The sequence below is a fragment of the Ricinus communis genome, chromosome 2, assembly GCF_019578655.1.
Source record: "Ricinus communis isolate WT05 ecotype wild-type chromosome 2, ASM1957865v1, whole genome shotgun sequence".
NCBI classification, from domain to species: domain Eukaryota; kingdom Viridiplantae; phylum Streptophyta; class Magnoliopsida; order Malpighiales; family Euphorbiaceae; genus Ricinus; species Ricinus communis.
The window spans coordinates 32303327-32327891 of NC_063257.1; the positions used below are offsets into that span (position 1 = coordinate 32303327).

Consider the following 24565-nt stretch of genomic DNA (forward strand, 5'->3'; position numbering starts at 1 on the left):
ACACCCCCATCACATGTTAACCAATAAACATTAGCCAGGAAGCATACAAGCGTCGTAGAATATATACTACAGGTAGATAGGTCAATATGTAGGTTGTTAAGAATCCAGACACAAGGTTATTAACATATAAACATATGATTATACTTAAACATCATTTAACAAGTATTACAAACATCTTCTTATGCCTTATAAGGCATACTTCCATATATATCACATAGCGCATACAAAAATGCATCGGGAGGAGACTTCACAAACCGGCCCAACTTGGATGGGCTAAAAGCTAGACTTCGCATACAACCAACGGATGCACTACTATTTACAAACCTGAAAAGAAAAATTTTGGAGAGGGGTGAGCCTCCATTTCGGTAAATAAATAATCAACATAATCTATATCACATACACTTAATACAATTTCCACCCAATCACATAACTTTCCATGATATTCATAGTTTAGGTATAAAGTCATACCATTCTACTCAATTCATTACAACCATCATAGAAGAAATACAATTCAACAATTATGGTTAGTTCTCACGGCTTGTGGATCCCCTTTAATGTGCTGCTCCGCCTCATCCTCACATATCACACACGTAAGGCCGCTCCGCCTCATCTCACATTATACACTTTTATAGCCTCTCTAGGCTTTAGCCTCCCAAGGCTTTATATATATATCTTTTTTTTTCATAGGGGAATCCACCATTCACATGCACATATGCACTTAACATCACAATTCAATCATTTCACTTATATCATATTTCAGCAATAACAATTGTTCCACTCAACACCAATCATTTCCATCTCAGTCATTCAAACATAAACAATATTAAGCAAACGCAACCATTTGCGGAACATTTGATTAAATATATGAACATAGCAAATATTAACTATTTACTTACTCAAAATATACTTATTCCTTTAGCATATAAGAACCTCCTTTCTCCACAACTTCCTTTCCAGGCCTTTGAGTACCTGTCAACACATTCATCAATTCACATTTCATGCATATTACAAATATTCATGTAAATGCGAGTTCTAATACATTACAAGATCATCCCCTCTCTAATTCATAGGTCTAACTCTTCCTCTAAGACTCTCAATTACTGTTTTAATATCCTATAAACATTTCCCATCTAGTTAAATATTAATTTAACTCAAATTAACATCAATAAATTGCATAAAACTAATCTCCAACATTTCTGTTTTCTAGACAGAATTTAGTACCAAGGTATATTTATTGCTGGGAAAAATTGGCTTAATACAAAAATCTCATATTAAATAGACATATCCATTTATGCGTCTAGTTTCATCTCCAAGAAGAATTACTCAATTCCGACTTCTATATATTTAATTATTTTCAAATTACTGAGCAAGGGTCATACAGCTAGTTGTACCCGAGCAGCAATCTATTTGCTCAATTTAAGCAACCAAAACGGCAAAATAGCAAAATCACAAAACTACAAAGTTATAGAGGATTCTTTAAACTTTCCATAGACACCAACTAAGCTTAATTTGGACTTATATAACCCATGTTATGCCTAAAATACAGAACATCAAGGTTGCTGGAATTTTGACAGTTTTCTATCTTAACATACTTAAACTTAAATCAAGCTTAATCTTTATGCAATCATTCAATACTCTACTAATTCATGATAATCAGACCTTTAATTAATCAATGAGAGCATCAAATGAAGTTTTTCCAATTTGTAATCATGAACCCTAATGACAAATTAATAACACTCAAGTAACAACTTACCAATTTCAGCTTTTGGGTTGCTAATATACTTAAATCCTTTAGCTTTAGCTTGGCTCCTTCAATAGTTGGCAAAAACCTATCTTAATCTTAAGTTTTTCTAGGTATTCCACTCCTCTCTCTTATTCCAAATTTTGTGTTTTTGGCCATGTACGAATTTTAGAGAAATGAAGAGGTAAAATGAGCTTACTCATGGTTCCAATTTTCAATATTCCTCTCTTAATGCCACCACCTACTAAACTATTTTTATCACCCTAAATTAATTCTTACTAACCATATATAGGTACTAACTTTTAATTGTATCTTTTAAGTCTAATCTATTTACCCAATCTTCAACTATTGGTTCAATTAAGTCTTAAAGCTTAATACACATAACCCAAGTACTTAATCAACTTATCTAAATTAATAATCTAATATCATGCTTCTTATTCTCTACTTATAATTAATATATATATGTTCTCATAAAATAAAAATATCATTGATATACCATCATATGCCCAATGATTAAATATAAATGCACATAACATGGATGATGAGAAAATGTGCTACAACTCTCCCTTCCTTAAGAAATTTCGTCCCCAAAATTTTAACAACTCATCAACATTACAATGGAATAGATGCGGATACTTCTGTCTCATATGCTCTTCTACTTCCCAAGTTGCTTCTCTTGGTGAATGATGACTCCACTTAATTTTGACCATAGGAATGTCTTTATTTCTCAATTTCTTAACCCTTCGATCAAGAATTTCTATCGGTTCTTCCACATATGTCAACTTTTCTGTGATTTCTATCTCACGGCTCGGAATGATATGACTAGGATCCGATCTATATCGCCTCAACATAGAAACGTGAAAAACATCATGAATAGAAGACAACTCTGTAGGTAATGCTAACCTATAAGCCAATGGTCCAACTCTTTCAATAATTTCATAAGGTCCTACATACCTCGGACTCAATTTCCCTTGTTTACCAAACCTTAATATTCCTTTCCATGGTGATACCCGCAAGAAAACTTTATCACCCACAATATATTCCATTTCCCTTCGATACAAATCAGCATAACTCTTTTATGCATCTGTGCTACTTTCAAATTCTTTTTAACTATCTCTATTTTATCCACTGTTTCTTGTACCATTTCTGGACCTTCAAGCTGTCTTAAACCTTCAACATCCCAGCATATTGGACTTCTACATTTCCTCCCATACAAAGCTTCATAAAGAGCCATACCGATACTAGAATGAAAACGTTGTTATACGCAAATTCCATCCGTGGTATGTAATCATCCCGGTTACCCTTGAACTCAAGTGTGCAAGCCCTCATCATATCTTCTAATGTCCGAATAGTTCTTTCCGATTGCCCATCTGTTTGAGGATGAAAACATCTTGAAATGAAGCTTAGTACCATATGCTTTCTGCAAACTCTCCCGGAAGCGAAGTAAATCCGGGATCCCTATCTCGATACAATAGATATAGGCACACCATGCAATCTAACAATCTCGGAAATATACAATTCGGCCAAGTTTATCAAGTGAATCTGTTTGCTTCACGGGTAAGAAATGAGCACATTTAGTAAGTCGATCAACAATTACCCAAATAGCATCATGCTTGTTAAATGTACGCGGCAATCCCATAACAAAATCCATAGTAATCTTATCCCACTTCCACAGGGTATAGATAAAGAATGAAGTTTACCTGCGGTGCCTGGTGCTCTCCTTTCACTTGGCCGACATGTCAAACACTTACTCACAAATTCGCCACATCCTTCTTCATTTGCCACCAATAATAAGGCTTCAAATTTTTGTACATTTTGGTACTTCCAGGATGCATTGCATAAGGTGCATAGTGCGCTTCATGCATGATTTCCTTTCTCAAATTTCCTACATCGGGTACACATACACGATTTCTATTCAATAACACACCATCATCTTTCAACACAAATTGTGTATTCTTTCCTTCTTGTACTCTACCCTTCATACTTTGCAAATAAGAATCTTCACACTGTGCATCTTTAATTTTATCTCCAATCAAAGGCTTTACTTGTAATGTGGCTAACAGGATCATTGTCATAAACATAAAACTTCACATCCATAGCTCTAAGTGCAACTAAATATTCTACATTGTAACAAATCATACTTGAAAAATTTTCCACTGACTTCCTACTTAAAGCATCGAAGAACAACATTTGCTTTTCCAGGGATGATAATCAATAGTGCAATCATAATCCTTCAAAGCTCAATCCATCTTCGTTGTCTCGGATTCAACTCTTTCCTGCGTAGGGATATATTTCAAACTCTTATGATCGGTAAATATCCGAAATGTCTTCCCGTATAAATAATGTCACCATATCTTCAATGCATGTACAATAGTACGCTAATTCAAGATCATGTGTAGGATAATTCAGCTCATGAGGTCGTGAATTGTCTTGGAAGCATAAGCTATAACCTTCCCATGCTGCATTAAGACACATCCAAGTCCTTGCCTAGAAGCATCGGTATATACAACATAACCTCCATTTCGGATGGCAATGCGAGTATCGGTGTAGTAGTAAGCCTTTACTTCAACTCTTGAAAATTTTGATCACATAACTCCGTCCTTTGGAATGGCACATTCTTCTTTAACAAAGCTGTTAGAGGCTTAGCAATAACTGAAAAATCTTTTACAAATCTTCTATAATAGCCGAGCTAACCCAAGAAAACTTGAACTTGAAACATTTCTGAAGCGGTTCCCATTCAATAATTGCTTTAATCTTTGATGAATCTGGTTGCACTCCATGTTTAGAAATAATATGCCCTAAGAATGCAATTTCCTCCATCCAAAACTCGCATTTGTTGAATTTTGCATACAACTGTTTTTCCCTCAAAATCATAGAAACAATTCTCAAGTGTTGTTCATGCTCTTCCGGGCTTCTAGAGTAAATCGGAATATCATCAATGAACACAATAACAAAGTGATCTAAATATGGTACGGAAAGTCTTGTTCATCAGTGACATAAAAACAGCAGGAGCATTTGTTAAACCAAATGGCATCATAATAAATTCATAGTGCTCATACCTTGTTCTGAATGCTGTCTTGGCAATAGATTTCTCTTCAACCCGGAGTTGCTAATAACCTGATCTTAAATTAATTTTAGAGAACACAGTTGCACCTTTTAACTGATCAAGCAAATCATCAATTCTCGGCAATGGATATTTATTCTTCACTGTAATCCTATTCAATTGCCTATAATCAATACATAATCGCATACTACCATCCTTTTTCTTCACAAACAGAATTGGTGCTCCCCCAAGGTGAAGTACTTGGCCTGATGAAACCTTTATCAAGTAACTCTTCTAATTGCTTCTTTAATTCTTTCAATTCTAATGGAGCCATTCTGTATGGTGCAATGGAAATAGGTGCGATACCGGGGATGATGTCAATCTCAAAATCAACCTCTCGATTTGGTGGCAAACCGGGCAAATCATCTAAGAATATGTTAGGAAATTCTCCGACCACCGGAATGTCTAATACCCTGGGTGACCTTAGTAGTATCTATAAAACTAATTAGATATACTTCACCTCCATTTTTAATTAACGACACGCGATCCTTCTTTGAAATCAAACAATTAGGAATTGTCTTCCTTTCACCCACCATTACTATTTTCATTTCTCCTTGTATTTCCATAGCCACTTCCTTCGTTTTACAATCAACAATAGCATGATTTCTTGACAACCAATCCATCCCCAAAATAACATCAAACTCTCTAAGATTAATAACAATCAAATCGCATGTAGTTTGACACTATCTACTACTACAGGACATGATCTCACTATCGTATTTCATCGTGATAATACCCCAAAGCAGGCATAGATACATATATATCATAACCTAATGCCTCTATATTAGCATGAACATGCGATGCAAAATCATGTGATATGAATAAACATGTGGATCCAGGGATCAATAAGAACATGTGCATCGGAATCATGAATAGAAAGTATACCGTTAACAATTTCAGGTGCTACAAATGCTTCATTTCTAGTAGTAGCAAATACTCTAGCTTGTGCTTGTGGTTGACCAATTTGTTCCGATGGTGTTGCTGAAATAGTTAAACCTCCTCTGCCACCTCTTCCTCTGCCTCTGCCTGAACCAACTGGAATATTTTCACCAACACTACTCTGACCCATTGTATAAGATTCTCCAGCATTATTTCTTCTCATAGGACAATCTCTAGAATAATGTCTTGGCCTACTACAAGTAAAACATACCTCTGGTCTAGGTCCCCAACATTCTCCGATGTCTCCTGTTGCACGTGGGACAAGCGGAGCAAACCCCTCTTGGGCTGAAACTTGTCCTCCCTCAAGTCCGGATGAATTGTATCCACCTCTACTATAAGGTACTATGGAGGATCTACTAGATCGACCACCAAACCCTCGTCCACGATAACTACTCCGGCTGTGAATTAGAGCCTCTAAACGAAGAAATACTAATATGTCTTGGAGGATTACTATAAGCACCAATGATCTTCTTCTTTTTAGCTTCCATAGTATTCCTTTCAAATGATGTTTCTTGACTCTCAAAGCGGCCTTCAATTGAGGCATTGTAATTATGAAGTTTCAACGCCATTTTCTCACGAATGTCAAGCCTCAAACCCATCTCAAATTTCTTCCTTTCGGTTCTTGATTGGCTATTTCTTCCGGTGCATACTTACATAATCTCACAAATTGAACTTCGTACTCTGCAACCGACATATCATTCTGTTTCAACCGAAGAAATTCAAGCTTCTTCTGTCTCTATAAATTTCGGAGTATACTTCTCGTGAAATTCTCTCAAGAAATCATTCCAAGTCAAAGTCATTGGTCGATCTTTGCTTCTTAAAACTGTTTCCCACCAATCAAGTGCATCTTTTCTATTAAAGATCACTGTATATAGAAGCCTTTGTTCGGATGTGCAATTAAATCTATCCAACACCCTTTCCGTATTTCGTAACCATTTCTCGACCTCAGGATCGGGTAGTACCTTGAAAACATTAGCACCTTGTTTCCTAACTCTTTCATAATTCTTATTTATCATGACCTTTTGTTGTTGAGGCCGAGGGTGCTTGTTGTTTCGCCGTTGCATCGAAAATCCATAAACTGTTCCATAACATTTTGTACATTCGATTGTGCGGCATTTTCGAATGTAGCTCATGCTCATCATGTTGATAATGTTCATATGCATTTTCATGACCATGCAGACTCTAATGACTTATCTGGGCCGATTCGCGTGTTCTCCTTGTCTCTCCATCTATATATATGAAATGCAAATATTCGGTCAAGTTCAAAGAACATATATCATATGCTTAATGATGTGCAACATGAATCTACTCCCAATGAATCTAATCCCTGCTCGATACCACTAAAATGTAACACCCCCATCACATGTTAACCAATAAACATTAGCCGGAAGCATACAAGCGTCGTAGAATATATACTACGGGTAGATAGGTCAATATGTAGGTTGTTAAGAATCCGGACACAAGGTTATTAACATATAAACATATGATTATACTTAAACATCATTTAACAAGTATTACAAACATCTTCTTATGCCTTATAAGGCATACTTCCATATATATCACATAACTGCATACAAAAATGCATCGGGAGGAGACTTCACAACCCGGCCCAACTTGAGCTGCTAAAAGCTAGACTTCGCATACAACCAACGGATGCACTACTATTTACAAACCTGAAAAGAAAAATTTTGGAGAGGGGTGAGCCTCCGAGCTCGGTAAATAAATAATCAACATAATCTATATCACATACACTTAATACAATTTCCACCCAATCACATAACTTTCCATGATATTCATAGTTTAGGTATAAAGTCATACCATTCTACTCAATTCATTACAACCATCATAGAAGAAATACAATTCAACAATTATGGTTAGTTCTCACGGCTTGTGGATCCCCTTTAATGTGCTGCTCCGCCTCATCCTCACATATCACACACGTGGTACTCGCCTCATCTCACATTATACACTTTTATAGCCTCTCTAGGCTTTAGCCTCCCAAGGCTTTATATATATATCTTTTTTTTTCATAGGGGAATCCACCATTCACATGCACATATGCACTTAACATCACAATTCAATCATTTCACTTATATCATATTTCAGCAATAACAATTGTTCCACTCAACACCAATCATTTCCATCTCAGTCATTCAAACATAAACAATATTAAGCAAAGCGCAACCATTTGCGAACATTTGATTAAATATATGAACATAGCAAATATTAACTATTTACTTACTCAAAATATACTTATTCCTTTAGCATATAAGAACCTCCTTTCTCCACAACTTCCTTTCCAGGGCCTTTGAGTACCTGTCAACACATTCATCAATTCACATTTCATGCATATTACAAATATTCATGTAAATGCGAGTTCTAATGCATTACAAGATCATCCCTCTCTAATTCATAGGTCTAACTCTTCCTCTAAGACTCTCAATTACTGTTTTAATATCCTATAAACATTTCTCATCTAGTTAAATACCAATTTAACTCAAATTAACATCAATAAATTGCATAAAACTAATCTCCAACATTTCTGTTTTCTAGACAGAATTTAGTACCAAGGTATATTTATTGCTGGGAAAAATTGGCTTAATACAAAAATCTCATATTAAATAGACATATCCATTTATGCGTCTAGTTTCATCTCCAAGAAGAATTACTCAATTCCGACTTCTATATATTTAATTATTTTCAAATTACTGAGCAAGGGTCATACAGCTAGTTGTACCCGAGCAGCAATCTGTTTGCTCAATTTAAGCAACCAAAACGGCAAAAATAGCAAAATCACAAAACTACAAAGTTATAGAGGATTCTTTAAACTTTCCATAGACACCAACTAAGCTTAATTTGGACTTATATAACCCATGTTATGCCTAAAATACAGAACATCAAGGTTGCTGGAATTTTGACAGTTTTCTATCTTAACATACTTAAACTTAAATCAAGCTTAATCTTTATGCAATCATTCAATACTCTACTAATTCATGATAATCAGACCTTTAATTAATCAATGAGAGCATCAAATGAAGTTTTTCCAATTTGTAATCATGAACCCTAATGACAAATTAATAACACTCAAGTAACAACTTACCAATTTCAGCTTTTGGGTTGCTAATATACTTAAATCCTTTAGCTTTAGCTTGGCTCCTTCAATAGTTGGCAAAAACCTATCTTAATCTTAAGTTTTTCTAGGTATTCCACTCCTCTCTCTTATTCCAAATTTTGTGTTTTTGGCCATGTACGAATTTTAGAGAAATGAAGAGGTAAAATGAGCTTACTCATGGTTCCAATTTCCAATATTCCTCTCTTAATGCCACCACCTACTAAACTATTTTTATCACCCTAAATTAATTCTTACTAACCATATATAGGTACTAACTTTTAATTGTATCTTTTAAGTCCAATCTATTTACCCAACCTTCAACTATTGGTTCAATTAAGTCTTAAGGCTTAATACACATAACCCAAGTACTTAATCAACTTATCTAAATTAATAATCTAATATCATGCTTCTTATTTTCTACTTATAATTAATATATATATGTTCTCATAAAATAAAAATATCATTGATATACTATCATATGCCCAATGATTAAATATAAATGCACATAACATGGATGATGAGAAAATGCAGGCGTTACAAAAAACACAGTATTTTTTAACACCAAAAAGTGATGAGTCACCTGATGGGATGTTGACTTATCCTATCTTTAAAACGCACAATTTCAATAATTTCCAGACTTAACCATAAAATAATTCCACTACCACCACCACTTTTTTTTGTCTATAAAGACCCAAACATCTATCGACACTAAAAGTACCACCACCACCTCTACCACTAACAATACCAAACCACCAAGCCACTTAATATTGTCTCTCCATGCTAATTTTTATGTATGTATAAAGTACTGGAAATTAGAAGAATATGTTACCCGAGTCTCCTCCTCAAGAACAAGAACAATAACAATAATAAGAATAAAATACAAAAAAGCTAAGATTTATCAATTAGTGACATGGTAAAATTACAAAAAAAATAAAAAATAAAAAATTACTGGTTTGGGTTCAGAGAGGAGAAGAAAATGTAGTGTTATTATGAGTAATTTTACTATTGCCAATGTGAGATATCCGCAAACCTGAACCATCACTCATATTGAGTTCATCTGGACCTCCGTAATCTGAAAATTATTGCAGATTATTCACATCTCCAGTAACATGGTGAGATGCGCCAGTGTCGAAAAGCCATTGTTGAGATGAAGGCCTGTTGAGAGATGTCATCTTGACAGTAGACTGAGATACTTGATCACGTGGTGTAGAGCCAATCTGCACATTGTTGTTTTGAAGAAATCGAGCTAGTTTACGGCATTCATGAGTTGGATGACCTAGTATCTCACAGTAATTGCAAAAGAATGCAAATGAATTTGGAAACTTGTTTGAACGAGGTGAATTCCAATTAGAGCGACTGTTAGAGGTGGATGAGTTTTGGTTTCTGTAGTTGGTGTTCCATGTGTGGCAATTGGAGTTTTGGTTGGAGCGAGAGTTCCATGGACGATTTTGATTTGGAGTGAAGAGTTACATGATTAGCTGTTGCCAGGGTGATGGATGGATCTGCGAGTGTTTTAGGTTTGTTTTCTCATTCAAAAGCCTCCAACTTATCAAACAATTCATCAAAGGTGATTAGATTATCACGCGAGCGGGCTGCAACAGCAACAGGAGCAAAATCTGGTTCAACCCCGACAAGAACATGTATGATTAAGTCTTCTTCATCAATGGGTTTGTCAGCTATGGCAAGAGCATCAGCAGTGGCTCGAAAATCCTGCATATACTCTGTGATTGAGCGAGTGCCTCGTGGTTTGTTGTGAGGTTTTTCTTTGAGAGACACAATATGAGTGCGGAATTTGTTGGCAAATAGAACACAAAGACGATCCCATGCTTCTTTGGAGGAGGTAACATAAGAGATGTGAGATTGTACGTCTGCTGTATAGCTTAGAATCAGTTGATCTTGTCTGTACCAGAGTGTAAATTATGGGTTTTGTATGGTTTTGGTACTGTCTTTTAGGTCAAGAATTATTTAGAATCAGTTGGTCTTGTTTGTACCAAAGTGTAAATTATGGGTTTTGTATGGTTTTGGTACTGTCTTTTGGGTCAGGAATTGTTATTGCAGGTTTGGGATTGGTGCCTTATTGCAGGTTTGGGATTGGTGCCATCAATATAGCCGAGTAAATCATAGCCTATAAGAGCTGAGTGAAATTGGGTTCTCCAAACAGAAAAATTGGATTGGGATAATTTGGTGAGAAAATGTGAAGGTGCGTTGAAAGATATAATCTAAATGTCTTGAACTGAAGAGGCCATGGATGGATCGGTTTAGAGAGCTTTGATTAGCTTCTTAGGCTCTGATGCCATAAAGCATTAATAGGTTTTTAGGAAATTATTATTAGTATACTTCATTGCTGTTGATGGATCTAGTATATCCTTTACAAAGAGGAGATGAGTTTGTTACAACAGAATAATAATAAAAAATATATGACAGTTACTTGAAGATTATATTTACAAAAGATAATAACAGACTAACAAATATGACTAGCTATTAGTTGACTTGGTTGCAGTTGATGGATCTAGTATATTTTTAACAGGACAGTGGTGGAGGCAAATAAACAAGAGGTGGTGATAATTATGGCGTGGAGAAGAAAAACTCTATTGCCTAAACTATCAGTTTTGAGAAAAGAAATACGTGTGTTTTGGTGATGTTGATGAGTCTTGGCAATTTTTTTTTTCTAACTCACCTCTTTTCTTTTAAAAGAAAATAGCACGTAAGCAACCAGTGGTTTCGAAACTGCGGCCGAATTATAATTTTGAGAAAAAAAAAAAAGCATGTGTGTAAAAAATTTGATAAAACAAATATCAAATCGTCAAAAAATGAATACTTTGGGAATTTCTTTTAGATAATTAGGCCTTTAAAAAAGGACTGTGTACCGTGAAACTCTCTCTTAAAAAATTAAACAAGATGACCAAAGTTTTAATGTCCTCAAATAAACCCTAATTTTATGTCCTCCTGTCCAATGTTTATTCTTAATTACAACAGTCCATTAGTTGGCCATTGCATAAAAAGGAAAGCTTATATTCTCTTATAATCTCCGCTGCTATGACATTGCAGAAAAATCCAAAGTAAATGCCTTCCAATCAGGCGTCAGGCAACAAAATACACATAAATACGAGTAACATGAGTGCCACACGGAAATCAACATAATCCCAAAAACAATTAACCAGAATTTCATAAGCCAAGAATTACCCAGAAACAGATATCAAAATAAATCAGTAATCAAATTAGAAGAAAAATCAAAAGCGATGAAATACTAACGTCTCCAATTTAGAGTAGCAGCAGCAGCTACTTCTTCCTCTCGGGGAGTTTTAGCGACAATGGAGAGAGCGTGGAGTCCACAGCGGAGTTCATCGGCCAGAGCATCATAGACCATGCGATGGCGCTTGACGAGTGTCTGTTGATGAAATTTGGGTGAAACAATCTTCAAATTGAAATGGGTCTCGGCGTGATCGCCCTTAAAAGCAGAATGACCCGCGTGCTGGTAGGAGACGTCCTCTATTTCTATAACAGTTGCTTCTAACGCGGACTGCAACTTGGATTTCATTCTGTTTGCCCTTAAAATCACCATGTTTGCTCCTCGCGAACCCATTCTGTCCCCTCTTTCCTCTTTCTCACGGATCACTGCCACACTATGATGCTTCTTCCTTAGCAATTTGACACGAATTACATGCTACGCATCCAAATTTTAACTAAAGATGTTTAGGCCAATATCAAATTGAAAGGCCCAAAATAGGAAACACCAACTTTTTGTTTTTTGAAATAAGTATAAAAAAATTTATCCTCAGGGTGCAGTGACAATTTTTAATAATATTTTTTAGATAAAGAAAAATATATTATTATAAATTATGATAAAAACTTTTATTATTAAAAATTTTAATTTTAAAAATTTAATCATTTTTATTTTAATCGCTTATTATTTTATTATATTGGTTGTGCACTATGCTGTGAGTTTAATTTAATAGTTTATAACTTTATTATTTGATTTTCATATTACAGATTCGTTCATATTATAAAATTAATTTGATAATTAAATAATGATATTATGACTTGTTAAGTTTTAAATACATAATATTATTATATATGAACAATATAAATAATTAATAAAAAAATAAAATAATTAAATTATTGTGAATTAAAATTTACTAACAGTAAAATTTTTTTATTATAATTTATAATTATATATCTTTATTTATTTTTTTTAAAAATCACATAATAAAAATGATAATAAAATTATATCATTTTTTTATACTCATCTCTTTTTCGTTATACACATATTTATTAAAATACTTTATTATTTATATTCTTATCAAAAGTGGTAAGAGTACGATCAGGATATTTGTAGGATACGGTCTAAACTTTCTCTTCTTTTTTTCTAAGGATATGGTTTGAACATTTTTAAAATATGGTGAAAGAATTTTATAATTTTAAAAGGGGAACTAAATAGTTTTCTAACTTAATCCCTTAAATCTACAGCAATCTACAATTAAATAATATTTTTAAATAATTATAAAATTAAATTCCGAACTTTATATTTTTTAACAATTTTAATTTATATCTTACATCTCAAAGATATTTCTCTATGATAATTTTTAAAATTTTATAGTAAAAAGGATGATGTAAGAAATCGATTGTGCTTATTAAAAGAATAATAATTATGAATCAACAAAAATAGTTTATCTTAAACTTAATAATGTAACCATTAAAAATCTCATGTACTTATATTTTTTCACATATTTTACATCTAAATGTAATAAAAAATTTATTAACTCACTAATTTTTATATTAGTAAACAGAATTGACTTGCCATATCATTTTTCTCATTGTAAAATTTTAAAAATGTTATAAAAAAATATTTTTGAAAATAAATTGCAAGTATATGTATTTATTTTATAATTTAAAATAATTAGATAAAATTATTAAAAAATAAAATTTAAAATTTAATTAATTCTTAGGTTTATTTACAAACATCATACTTTTAAATAAAATTAGAAAATATAAGACACAAGTTAAAAGTTTATGCAAATATATGATAGGAATAGATAACAATAATGTGTTTGGTCAAGGGATGTTAGCTAACTGACCAAGTCCTTAGGAATATAGCTAGTCTTTAGGAAGCTAGCTTATTCTTAGGAGCTGCTGTTTAGATTTAGTAGTTGCACGATTTCTTCTTATTTAAACTCCTATTTTCATCTAATAAGATTATGTGATTGTTGTTCATTCAAACTCTTTAACATTTGGTATCAGAGCAAATCCTTTGGGACTGTTCTGTTCGATTCGTTTGAGTGCACATAAACACTTCAGCTATACCTTCCGTAGTCATTGTATTACAGTTTTCACAAAGATGCAGAACGAAGGTGGAAACAGCTTTGCGCAACCTTGTATTCCTCGATTCGATGGAGACTATGAGCATTGGAGTCTCCTGATGGAAAACTTCTTGCGCTCGAAAATCTTGGTGTGTCATCGGTGAAATTCCTCTCGATGACGATACACAATCTGTGACCAACCAGAAGGCATTGGAGGAGTTGCGCCTCAAAGATTTGAAGGCCAAGAATTATCTGTTTGCTGCTATTGATCGAGCCACCTTGAAAACTATCACCAATCGAGACACTGCCAAACAGCTTTGGGAGGCAATGCAAATCAAGTTTCAAGGAAATGAACGAGTGCGTAGGGCACAACTCAATCGTCTCAAAGGCTCATTTGAGATGTTAGCAATGAAACCTGGTGAGAGTATCACAGCCTACTTCACTCGCACCATGGTCATTGCAAATGAGATGCGTAACTATGGAGAATGCATGGACGATATGCAGATTGTGGAGAAAATTCTTCGATCTCTAACAGAGAGGTAGAATTTCGTGGTCTGCTCCATTGAAGAATCTAAGGATATAACGACTTTAACCATTGATGCACTTCAAAGTTCGTTATTAGTCCATGAACAAAAGTTTATGAAAGACAAAGAGGTGGAGGGTGATGATCAGGTCTTGCAAGCTACACATGATGATTGAACATATGCAGGCGGTAGGAAGGACATTAGGGGCCTTGATGGGGTCGCAGATGGGGAATTCATCCAGGGAGCATATCATGTGCTACAAATGCCACAAGCTAGGACACTTTCAATCTGATTGTCCAGATTAGAAGTATGAAGCTAATTGTGCAGAAGAGGATGATGAGCTAGTGTTAATGACATTGCATTCTACTGGTACAAAAGAGAATGGATGGTGCCTGGATTCATGTTGTTCCAATCACATGAGTGGAGATCGCGCATGGTTCTCCACACTGGATTCAAGTTTCAAAAGTTCTGTCAAACTAGGCAATGGAAAGAGAATGCAAGTACAAAGGAAAGGTAACATCAAGGTAACATTGAACAATAAGACTTGTGTTATCTGTGATGTTTACTATATTCCTGAGTTAACCAACAATTTGTTTAGTCTTGGACAATTCCAAGAGAGAGGTCTTGCTATTTTGATTAATAAGGGGGCATGTAGAATATCATATCCAAGCAAGGGGTTGCTCGTTCATACTACCATGAGTCACAATAGGATGTTCCTCATTTTCCCAGATGTCTACAAGTCTCTTGTTCAAGTAACATGTATGCTTACTACTAGTACCATGGAGACTACCTCACTATGGCACATACGCTTTGGCCATTTAAACCACCAGGCACTTCTACAGCTTCAAACTAAGAACCTGGTTCGAGGAATACCAGCATTAGAAAAAACCACTACAATTTGCAAAGATTGTTTGCTTGGCAAACATCATCATCTGCCATTTCCACAGAAAAGCACTTGGCGTGCCACTCAAGTTTTGGAGCTTATTTTTACAGATCTATGTGGCCCTATTCAACCAGTAAGTCTTAGTGGCAAGAGATATGTTTTGTGCATTATTGATGATTTTAGTAGGAAGACATGGGTTTATTTCTTAGCTGCAAAATTAGAGACTCTTCACTTCTTCAAATGTTTTGTACGCATGGTAGAAAAGGAAATAGGTCAAGCTGTGAAGTGCTTAAGGACTGATCGAGGTGGTGAATTCAACTCAGCAGATTTCAAAACCTTATGCGAAGAACATGGCATGAAACGCCAGCTCACCACAGCATACTCTCCTCAGCAAAACGGAGTTGCTGAGCGTAAGAATCGCACATTGATGAATATGGTGCGCTCCATCATGTCTGAAAAAGGAATGCCAAAGAAGTTGTGGGCAGCTGCTGTAAGATGGAGCAATCATATTCTCAATAGATGTCCAAATGCAGCCTTAACAAAAATGACGCCAGAACAAGCTTGGATAGGACGAGTTCCATCAGTTGCACATTTTAAGGTCTTTGGTTGTCTAGCATATGCTCATGTGCCAAAGGAGAGAATAACAAAGCTTGATGACAGGAGCAGAAAATGTGTATTTCTTGGGTTTAATGATAAATCGACGAGATATACACTGCTAGATCCTCTTACTAACAATGTTATTGTGAGTAGAGATATAATTTTTGTTGAAGATCAGAATTGGCCATGGACATCTACCTATGAGGCTCAAGACTTGATGCAGCTCAATGAGAATGAAACTGATGGTGTTGTTTGGTCTTCAGGAGCCTCAGACCTAGGGAGGGAAGATCAACATGAGAAATCAAAGGAAGAAAAGGCACCAGATGTAGAGATAGCAGAGTCTGCAAAAGCAAGAACTGATGCAGATGCAGATGCTGCAGATAGAGAAGAAGAAACAGTGCAAACCAGAGTTGGCAGGATCTCTCGTAAGCCTGCTTGGCTTGATGACTACATAACAGATGAAGGAGCAATGCCAGAAGTAGATGAACCAGGCGTGACACATGAGAACATGGCATTATCAATTGTGAGTAATGATCCTACAAGCTTTGAAGAGGCTATCAAGGAACCTCACTGGATTGAAGCAATGAAGAAGGAGATTGAGTCCATACAGAAGAACAAGACGTGGTCACTTGTTACCTTACCAAACAAGGCAAAGGTAGTTAGAGTCAAATGGATCTTCAAGACTAAATTGAATGCAGAAGGAGCTTTGGACAAACACAAAGCACGATTGGTAGCTAAAGGCTACTCTTAGAAGCATGGCATCGATTATGGAGAGGTGTATGCACCAGTTGCACGAATGGAGACTGTAAGAACAATTGTTTCTCTTGCAGCTCAAAGACAATGGAAGATTCATCAGCTAGATGTCAAGTCTGCCTTCCTTCATGGAGAACTAGAAGAAGATGTATATGTAGAACAACCATAAGGTTTTCAAGAAAAAGGCTCAGAGAATAAGGTATTCAAGTTGCACAAGGCACTTTACGGGCTAAAACAAGCACCTAGAGCTTGGTTTAGCAGGATAGAGAGGTATTTTGTGCAGGAAGGCTTTGAAAAGTGTCAAAGTGAGCAAACACTCTTAACTAAGTAGAGCAAGGCAGGTAATCTACTTATTGTAAGTGTGTATGTTGATGATTTAATCTATACAAGTGACAGTGCAGTAATGCTTGAAGATTTCAAAATGTCCATGATGAGCACTTTTGAGATGACTGATCTGGGATTGATGAGGTACTTCCTTGGCATAGAAGTTTCTCAAACTTCTCATGGCAACTTTATGTGTCAGAAGAAGTATGCAAGGGAAATATTGGAGAAGTTTGGAATGAAGAATTGTCAAACAGTAAAGACACCAATGGTGCCAGGGACAAAATTGCATAAAGATGAAACATGAGCTATTACATGTGAGACAACCTTCAAACAATTGGTTGGAAGCTTGATGTATTTAACATCTACACGACCAGACTTAGCATATGTGTTCAGTATCATCAGTCGTTTCATGAGTAAGCCAACTAATTTGCATTTACAAGCTGCCAAGAGAATCATGAGGTACAATAAGGGAACACTGGACTATGGTATCATGTATAAGGGAACTGCCTCTGGTTTAATTGGTTACACAGATAGTGACTATGCAGGAGACTTAGATGATAGAAGGAGCACGTCAGGTTATGTGTTCATGCTTGGGGGAGGGATAGTTTCTTGGTTATCCAAGAAACAACCTATAGTTACACTGTCTAGCACAGAAGCAGAATTCGTAGCAGCTGCAGGGTGTTCAAGCCAAGCTGTGTGGCTTAGAAGGATTACAGAACAGCTTGGATGTGGTAATGATAAAGGCATTGTAATCTATTGTGATAATAGCTCCACAATAAAGCTAACAAAGAATCCAGTGTTACAAGGGAGAAGCCGGCATATTGATGTTCGTTTCTACTTTCTAAGAGAGTTGGTTGCAAATGGAGTCATTAAGGTTGAGTTTTGTGGAACCAAGTATCAAGTTGCAGATTTGATGACAAAACCTCTGCCAACAGAGGCGTTCTTCAAGTTCAGAAGTCTTTTGGGAGTTCAAAGATAAGATGTTTAAGCTAACTTTGTGTCCCACAATTAGTTTAAGGGAGGGTTTGTTAGGAATAGATAACAATAATGTGCTTGGTCAAGGGATGTTAGCTAACTCACCAAGTCCTTAGGAATATAGCTAGTCTTTAGGAAGCTAGCTTATTCTTAGGAGCTATTGTTTAGATTTAGTAGTTGCATGATTTCTTCTTATTTAAACTCCTATTTTCATCTAATAAGATTATGTGATTGTTGTTCAAACTCTTTAACAATATATATATATATATATATATATATATATATGATGTAATTAAAAATAAACTAGAACATTGTCTATGTGAGATATACTAGTTATTATTATTATTTATTTAATTTGCATAAAAATATATTTTCTATTTTAAATACAATAAATATATATTCTAATTAGTATATCCCTCCTAAATTTTTATAAATATTTGTGTTTTCATGTTCTAGTTTTATTATGTCGGTATCTTGTGTCCATGTGCATCCTTGTTAGGGCTCAAAAGAACACCGAAAGAAATATACAAAAATCTGACCATACAATTTAATTTTTGACACAGAAGTCTTAATGATTTTCTTATAGAGAAATGCTAAACACATTCTTTTTATATTCTCATCATAAATAAGACATGTTATACTTTAAAACTAATAGGATTATATTAAATAAAACAAATGATAATGACTTTTGTAATACTCTACCAAAAAATTTATATCATTAGTAATTTTATTTAAATTTATTATTATTAGTTTTATCTATTAAATTAGTAAAAAAATCTAAAATCTAAAATGGATTTTATCTTTCAAAATCAATTGAAAGCTAAGTTAGTAAAAAATCTAAATGCTGGACAAAGAATTTATAACTATCAAAATTAAGTTGCTAGTGAATTTAAATATATCAAAATTAATCTGTTAGTAAATTTAAATATAAATTGCTAATGATATAAGTTTCAAAATACTAAAGTGCCATAAAAAATCTGTTAAAAGATTGAATCATATAGACATGTTTTATGGTATGAACAAAAAGCGCAAGAAAAGAGAATAATGAGAATGATGATCTCATTCTCTGCCACTAGGCTTTAATTTTCCATTGCCAATTGTAAGAGTATTGTTGACCCTGAATTAATTAATACAAGGTGGTCATATTACTATTTTGAGTATATTCATCATACAACAATTTCGGGTGCCTTTGGGAAGATGAGACCACTTTCAGAGTGCGTACGGATCAGGATCTAAACCTCATCAACCTCAAAATGTTGCCACCAAGTATCTATTCAATATCTATCTGTTGTGGTACTTCTTCAGGTTTCGACCCTGCAGCATCAATATCTTCTACTGTAATACCAGAGGCTTCTACAGTTCTTGTTACCCACTCTTTAAGTGGTTCTTCTTCCAAATCAAGCCTTAAGAGCCCTGCAAACATCCCGCCCAGGAATGCAACTGGCTCCTAAACACAAACCAAAATAATTAAAAGCTGTAGTTAGAACAGCAATGCATGTTTAAGAATATAGATCATAAAAGGAACAGCAAAATGTCTTTGGCTAATCGCAACCTTGTAAAGAAGGATAAAAAAGAAGATAGAATGTAAGCTTCTAAAGCAACTACTCCCAATGATTCTGCCGCAAAACGAGGAAAACTATTATCTCATGAACAGAAACTGCTATGGCAAACACACCTAATTGCAGTACATATTTAAACAAAAAGGTAATCACGTCGCATGAAAATTGTTTCTCATTACTAATATAGCAAAGTTTAATTAGGACAGGAGGCTCAATAATATGAAAACTGAAGGCGAGAACCACAGTGAGTATGAAATATGCTTTTCTACAGCAGATTGTTCATAGATTCTAAAAGGATATTAAGAAGGCCAACCTTTTGGCTGAATAACAATAACACATGTATATTATCACTCTGGCAAAAACACCTTGTCTGTTTTCAGGTTAAAATGAATCCACCACTAATTTCATCAAATAACACAGATCAGAGTCAAATTCTTACAAATAATATGAGAAATATGAACTCCTTATAATTAGAACTATTCACATGTCAAGTACCCACTGGCCCATCCGACCCTCTCACTTACTTAACCAGGCTTGGGTAGAGAATTTTCCTCCTAAAACAGGGCAAAACTGAGTAAGCCCATTTATTCATGGGGCAGAATTAAAAATGTAGTTTACTCAATGTCCGACCAGGCCTGGCCTGGCCAAATTATGAAATACTATTACACATTTTTGTTTCTCATTTTTGGTCAGCCTGCCCTAGTTATGTTTTAGAAGAGAACACAAAAAGGGAAAACAAAAATCCACAAAATAAAATTGATAACTAAAAGGACTTTTCTTTAGAAAACCATCTCACCTCCCATTGCCTCAAAACAAAAATGTCAAAATCACAGAGCAATATGGCTTCTCAGATTTCATGGAAGTATTTAAGAGAAAATTTTCTCTCACACTAGCCCCCACACTCGCAGACACTGGAACTAGTGATATTTTCAAACTAGAACTATAAGAAAAACCTCTTTGACAGACCCACCTGAGTCCTTGCAGCACATTGATCTCTACTAATCCTTCCAAAAACAGGTTTCAGAAGCAAGTTCTGATTTACCATTCCAACAGCTTACTTAAACAAAGAACATTACCCTTTATCATTCAAAGAAAGATGATGCTGGAGAGGAGATCTAGATAGGATAACTAGGAAATAACGTTAGTGAAAAAGATGGACAGAGGACAAGATAAGAGTAAGGCAATTGAGGAGTCGTTTGATTTGAAAGAGAGAGATGGCTTTCAATTTGAGCACGCAACATAAAGAAAACACAGCCTTATTCTTCTAGATTATGATGCATATCTTTAAATCAAGATGAAAGGTGTGAGAGAAAGAAAATGTAATGGAACTAACAATAGCACTTCAAGTTTCCTTTTTCTCTTGAGAAAAATAAATGGAAACCAGAAACAACAAGCTTCCAGAATAGGCCTGAAATTATTGAGTATCTCAGGAAAGAAAAATAATTGGCAATGATGGATAGTCACTAAAAGAGTTTATAGCCAAAGCAAAGAAACGAATTTTGGTAAAAGTGTCAGCTTAAGCTTACAGGTTCATTTATCTTTCAAAAGCCCTTTCATTCATTTCCCCAAAGTTAGCTTAGCTTTAGCAACATCCAATTTTAAGTTTTTAACATAACTCCAGTTAAAGTCAAAGTAAAATCTTCCTCCCTCTTGTCCTTTTTCCTAATTGTGCTGAATAGGAGCAAGGATATTTGGTTCCTCTATACCTTGCAGCAGGTTGATCTCTAGACTCTTTCCCACAAGTTTTAATTTACCCTTGCAACAATGCACTTAAACAAAGAACTTGCCCCAATCAATCAAAAACATCCAGTGCACCTGAATAATCTCCTTGCACATAAACCGCATGAGAGATATTGATGGATCAGCACTTGCTCAATTGATTAAAACATCAACCTTTATCATTCAGTAAGATGATGCTAGAGGAGGAGATCTAGTAGGATACATAGGAGATATAGCATTGATGAGGACAATGGAGACCTAGAGAAAAGGAATTAGTACAAAAGAGCAAGAAAAGAACAAGGGGATGATGGGATTCTTCAATTTGAAATAGAAAGATGGTCTTGCTTCAAAATTATACATTGAGACACCAAATTTTATGGTTTCAAGAAACGGCTTTCGCGCAAGTTGCTTAATCCGTTCAATTCTGCTGCACTTTTCTAAAACAAGATGAGAATAGGTCTAAGAGAGAATGAAACGAAATTAATAAATACACTATAAATTTCTTTTTCTCCTAAAAATTAAATGGAAACAACAACCTTCCAAACAAGCCCGAAACAATTGAACATATCAGGAAAGAAAAAAAATTGGAAAGAATAAATGGTTGCTAGCTGAGGTAAAACCAAAACAAAGAAACCACAGTTAGTAAAAGTACTAGATTAAACTAATAGTCATATTTCTCCTTCAAAAGCACTTCCATTCATTTCCCAAGAAAGTTGCTTAGCTTTAGCAATATCCAATTTCAAGAAAACTCATTTTAAATTGAAAAGTACAATTTTTCTCTCTTCTCGTTTTCCTAATTTTGTTGAATAGGAACAACAAAGATTTTTGGTTCTCCTATACCTTGTCCAGCTATGACCACAATGGCATATGGATTTCCTAGTGTGTTAAAGAGTACACTTTAGAAAGTAATAAATCATAATAAGAAGAAAAAAAAGAAGTGCTAGTTGTACCACTCAATTAGAGAAGAGTTTCTCTGAATGAACAAACTCAGAAACCCACCATCAAAGATGTTGTCTGTTAACCACTTAAGAGTGTAAATGAACAGAAAAATTGAGATGCTATTCGTTGGGCGCTCGTACAAAATTACCAATACCTTCCATCACTCCTAATGGCTAGTCATTTTATCAAATTGAAAAACAAGATTTAATTTAAGATTATACTTAATTACACAATTATACGTACAAAAGACAAAGAACACAATCAGAGAATTTCAATCCGGGAGGCAAACAGCCTGACCATATATGAGACCATGAAATATAAATTCCATTGATCAAATTCCAAACTACCAACTCATACCAGTCATTAATATACTTCAAAATGCGGCTATACTCCAACAGCGAAAGAAAAAATTAAACACGAAGGCAAATTCACTATTCTTTAACGCATTTCGGAACTTCCATAATTCTCAAATTCCAGACCGTATAAGGAAAAATCACAAAATTCATAGAACAAATTGCGAAATGAAAACACCAAGTCAAAGCATTAAATAACCAATCACCCTAATGAGCAAATAAAAAAATTACAATCTAATCAAATGCAAAGTGAGCAGAAAATACCTTAAGAACTTCTTTAAGGATGGGTTGATTGGTGGGGTTGAAAAAGCATGAAGCTTGAACCTTCATACCGGAGCCTTCTCTTTTTATACTGCCCAGATATAAGAACCTTCCATCGTTTCTGCTTTTGAGCCAAGAAATCGAAGATGACAATCGCCTTAAATTGGTTTCTCTTAGAGTCTTCTGCAAATTCAAATTCAAATCGAAATTACACTGCAACATTTATTGTCATCATATATATATATATATATATATATATATATGTATATATATATATATATATATGTATATATATATATATATATATAGCAGAAAAGGGATAGCATGAATCTACCACGCTGCATGAGGATGTGTTCATACAGAGCGCCATTTCTTTCACAGTTGCTTTCAGCTTTCTTCAGTTTCTTCTTCTTTCTTCTTCTCCTCCGTTCTAAATGGGAAAGGATTTTTAGGTAATTTACAAGATTGTCCTTAATGTTTCATACTAATTATAAGATGATCCCTCTTTTTGTTTCCCTTCCAGCCGTCTCTATCCAATTAATTAGAGCATCTCGAATGATATTTTAGCATAATTTTTATAATAAAATATATTTAAAAATACTTAAATAATAAAAAATAAAAAATATTATTTAAGTTAAATGAATTTTTATATTGTATATTTTATTTTAATTTTTATAAGCATTCATTTTTTAATTTTTATTAATAAAAAATTAATATTATAAATATTAATTAATTAAGTGTATAAAAATTTATAGCGTATTTATTAGATATAAAATAGAAAGTAAAGTTTAGCTTTCTATATAAAGAGTAAGATCAACTTTCTATGCTATATTTAAAAAATATAAATTCAAATGTTGTTATATTATTATATAAGACCTGAAGAAAATCGCCAACCTTCCTATTTACGATCAAGTTTATGACGAATCGTAGATATCTTGGAATTTAAAATTGTACGGCTTCAACGAGGAAGTACCATTCAGAGTGTGCCCGGGAACGTTTCGCGAAGTACCAACGCTTGGCATTTCATAATCAATATACAAAAGTTGACCATCACCTATGGGTGAACCATTTCTTCAAGAGTGAATTTTTTAAAGTAAAAATTTGATAAAAATGTTCTGACACTTTTAAGTCTTAATTACTTTGCCACTTTTCATATTTTCTAATAAAAATGTTTTATTTTATTTACTTTTTATTTTCAACAAATTTAGCACTAGCAGAAATAATCTAATTTAATTTTATTATATGATAAAATAGTATTCAAAATTAATTATTGAACATATGAAAGTATCATCATGTTATAAATGATTAATTTGATAAGATAATGGAGAAAATAGTTTTAGTTGTAAAAAGAAATAATTTTGCAAAATTATAAAAACAAGATTATTTCAATAAATTATTATCTGCAAAGATAATATTAATTATAGATTTTTATAAATTAAAATTGAAAAGATCTTAGATGAGTAGAGTTTTATATATTAATTATAAT

The 24565-nt window shown here is 34.2% G+C and overlaps 2 protein-coding genes across 3 annotated transcripts; both read right to left on the reverse strand.

Moving 5' to 3' along the window:
* Positions 1-913: 913 nt before the first annotated feature.
* On the reverse strand, positions 914-12668 carry LOC8277139 (sufE-like protein 1, chloroplastic/mitochondrial; the record flags this gene model as incomplete). Its single annotated transcript, XM_048370585.1, has 2 exons — positions 12148-12668; positions 914-969 (listed from the first exon to the last, which is right to left on the reverse strand). Coding segments are annotated over exons 1-2 (387 nt in total), but the record flags the coding sequence as incomplete, so codon positions are not given.
* A 6614-nt stretch (positions 12669-19282) lies between these two features.
* On the reverse strand, positions 19283-23569 carry LOC8277134 (UPF0426 protein At1g28150, chloroplastic). 2 transcript variants are annotated; one of them, XM_002525437.3, is made up of 3 exons: positions 23414-23569; positions 23083-23262; positions 19283-19695 (listed from the first exon to the last, which is right to left on the reverse strand). In XM_002525437.3, exons 1-3 carry the CDS (start codon positions 23447-23449, stop codon positions 19519-19521), a joined length of 393 nt encoding a protein of 130 aa, XP_002525483.1. In that variant the 5' UTR covers positions 23450-23569; the 3' UTR covers positions 19283-19518. The 2 variants fall into 2 exon arrangements, with proteins under 2 accessions (XP_002525483.1, XP_048227441.1); XM_048371484.1 differs by having other exon boundaries at positions 23083-23334; positions 23387-23475.
* Between the last annotated feature and the right edge of the window lie 996 nt (positions 23570-24565).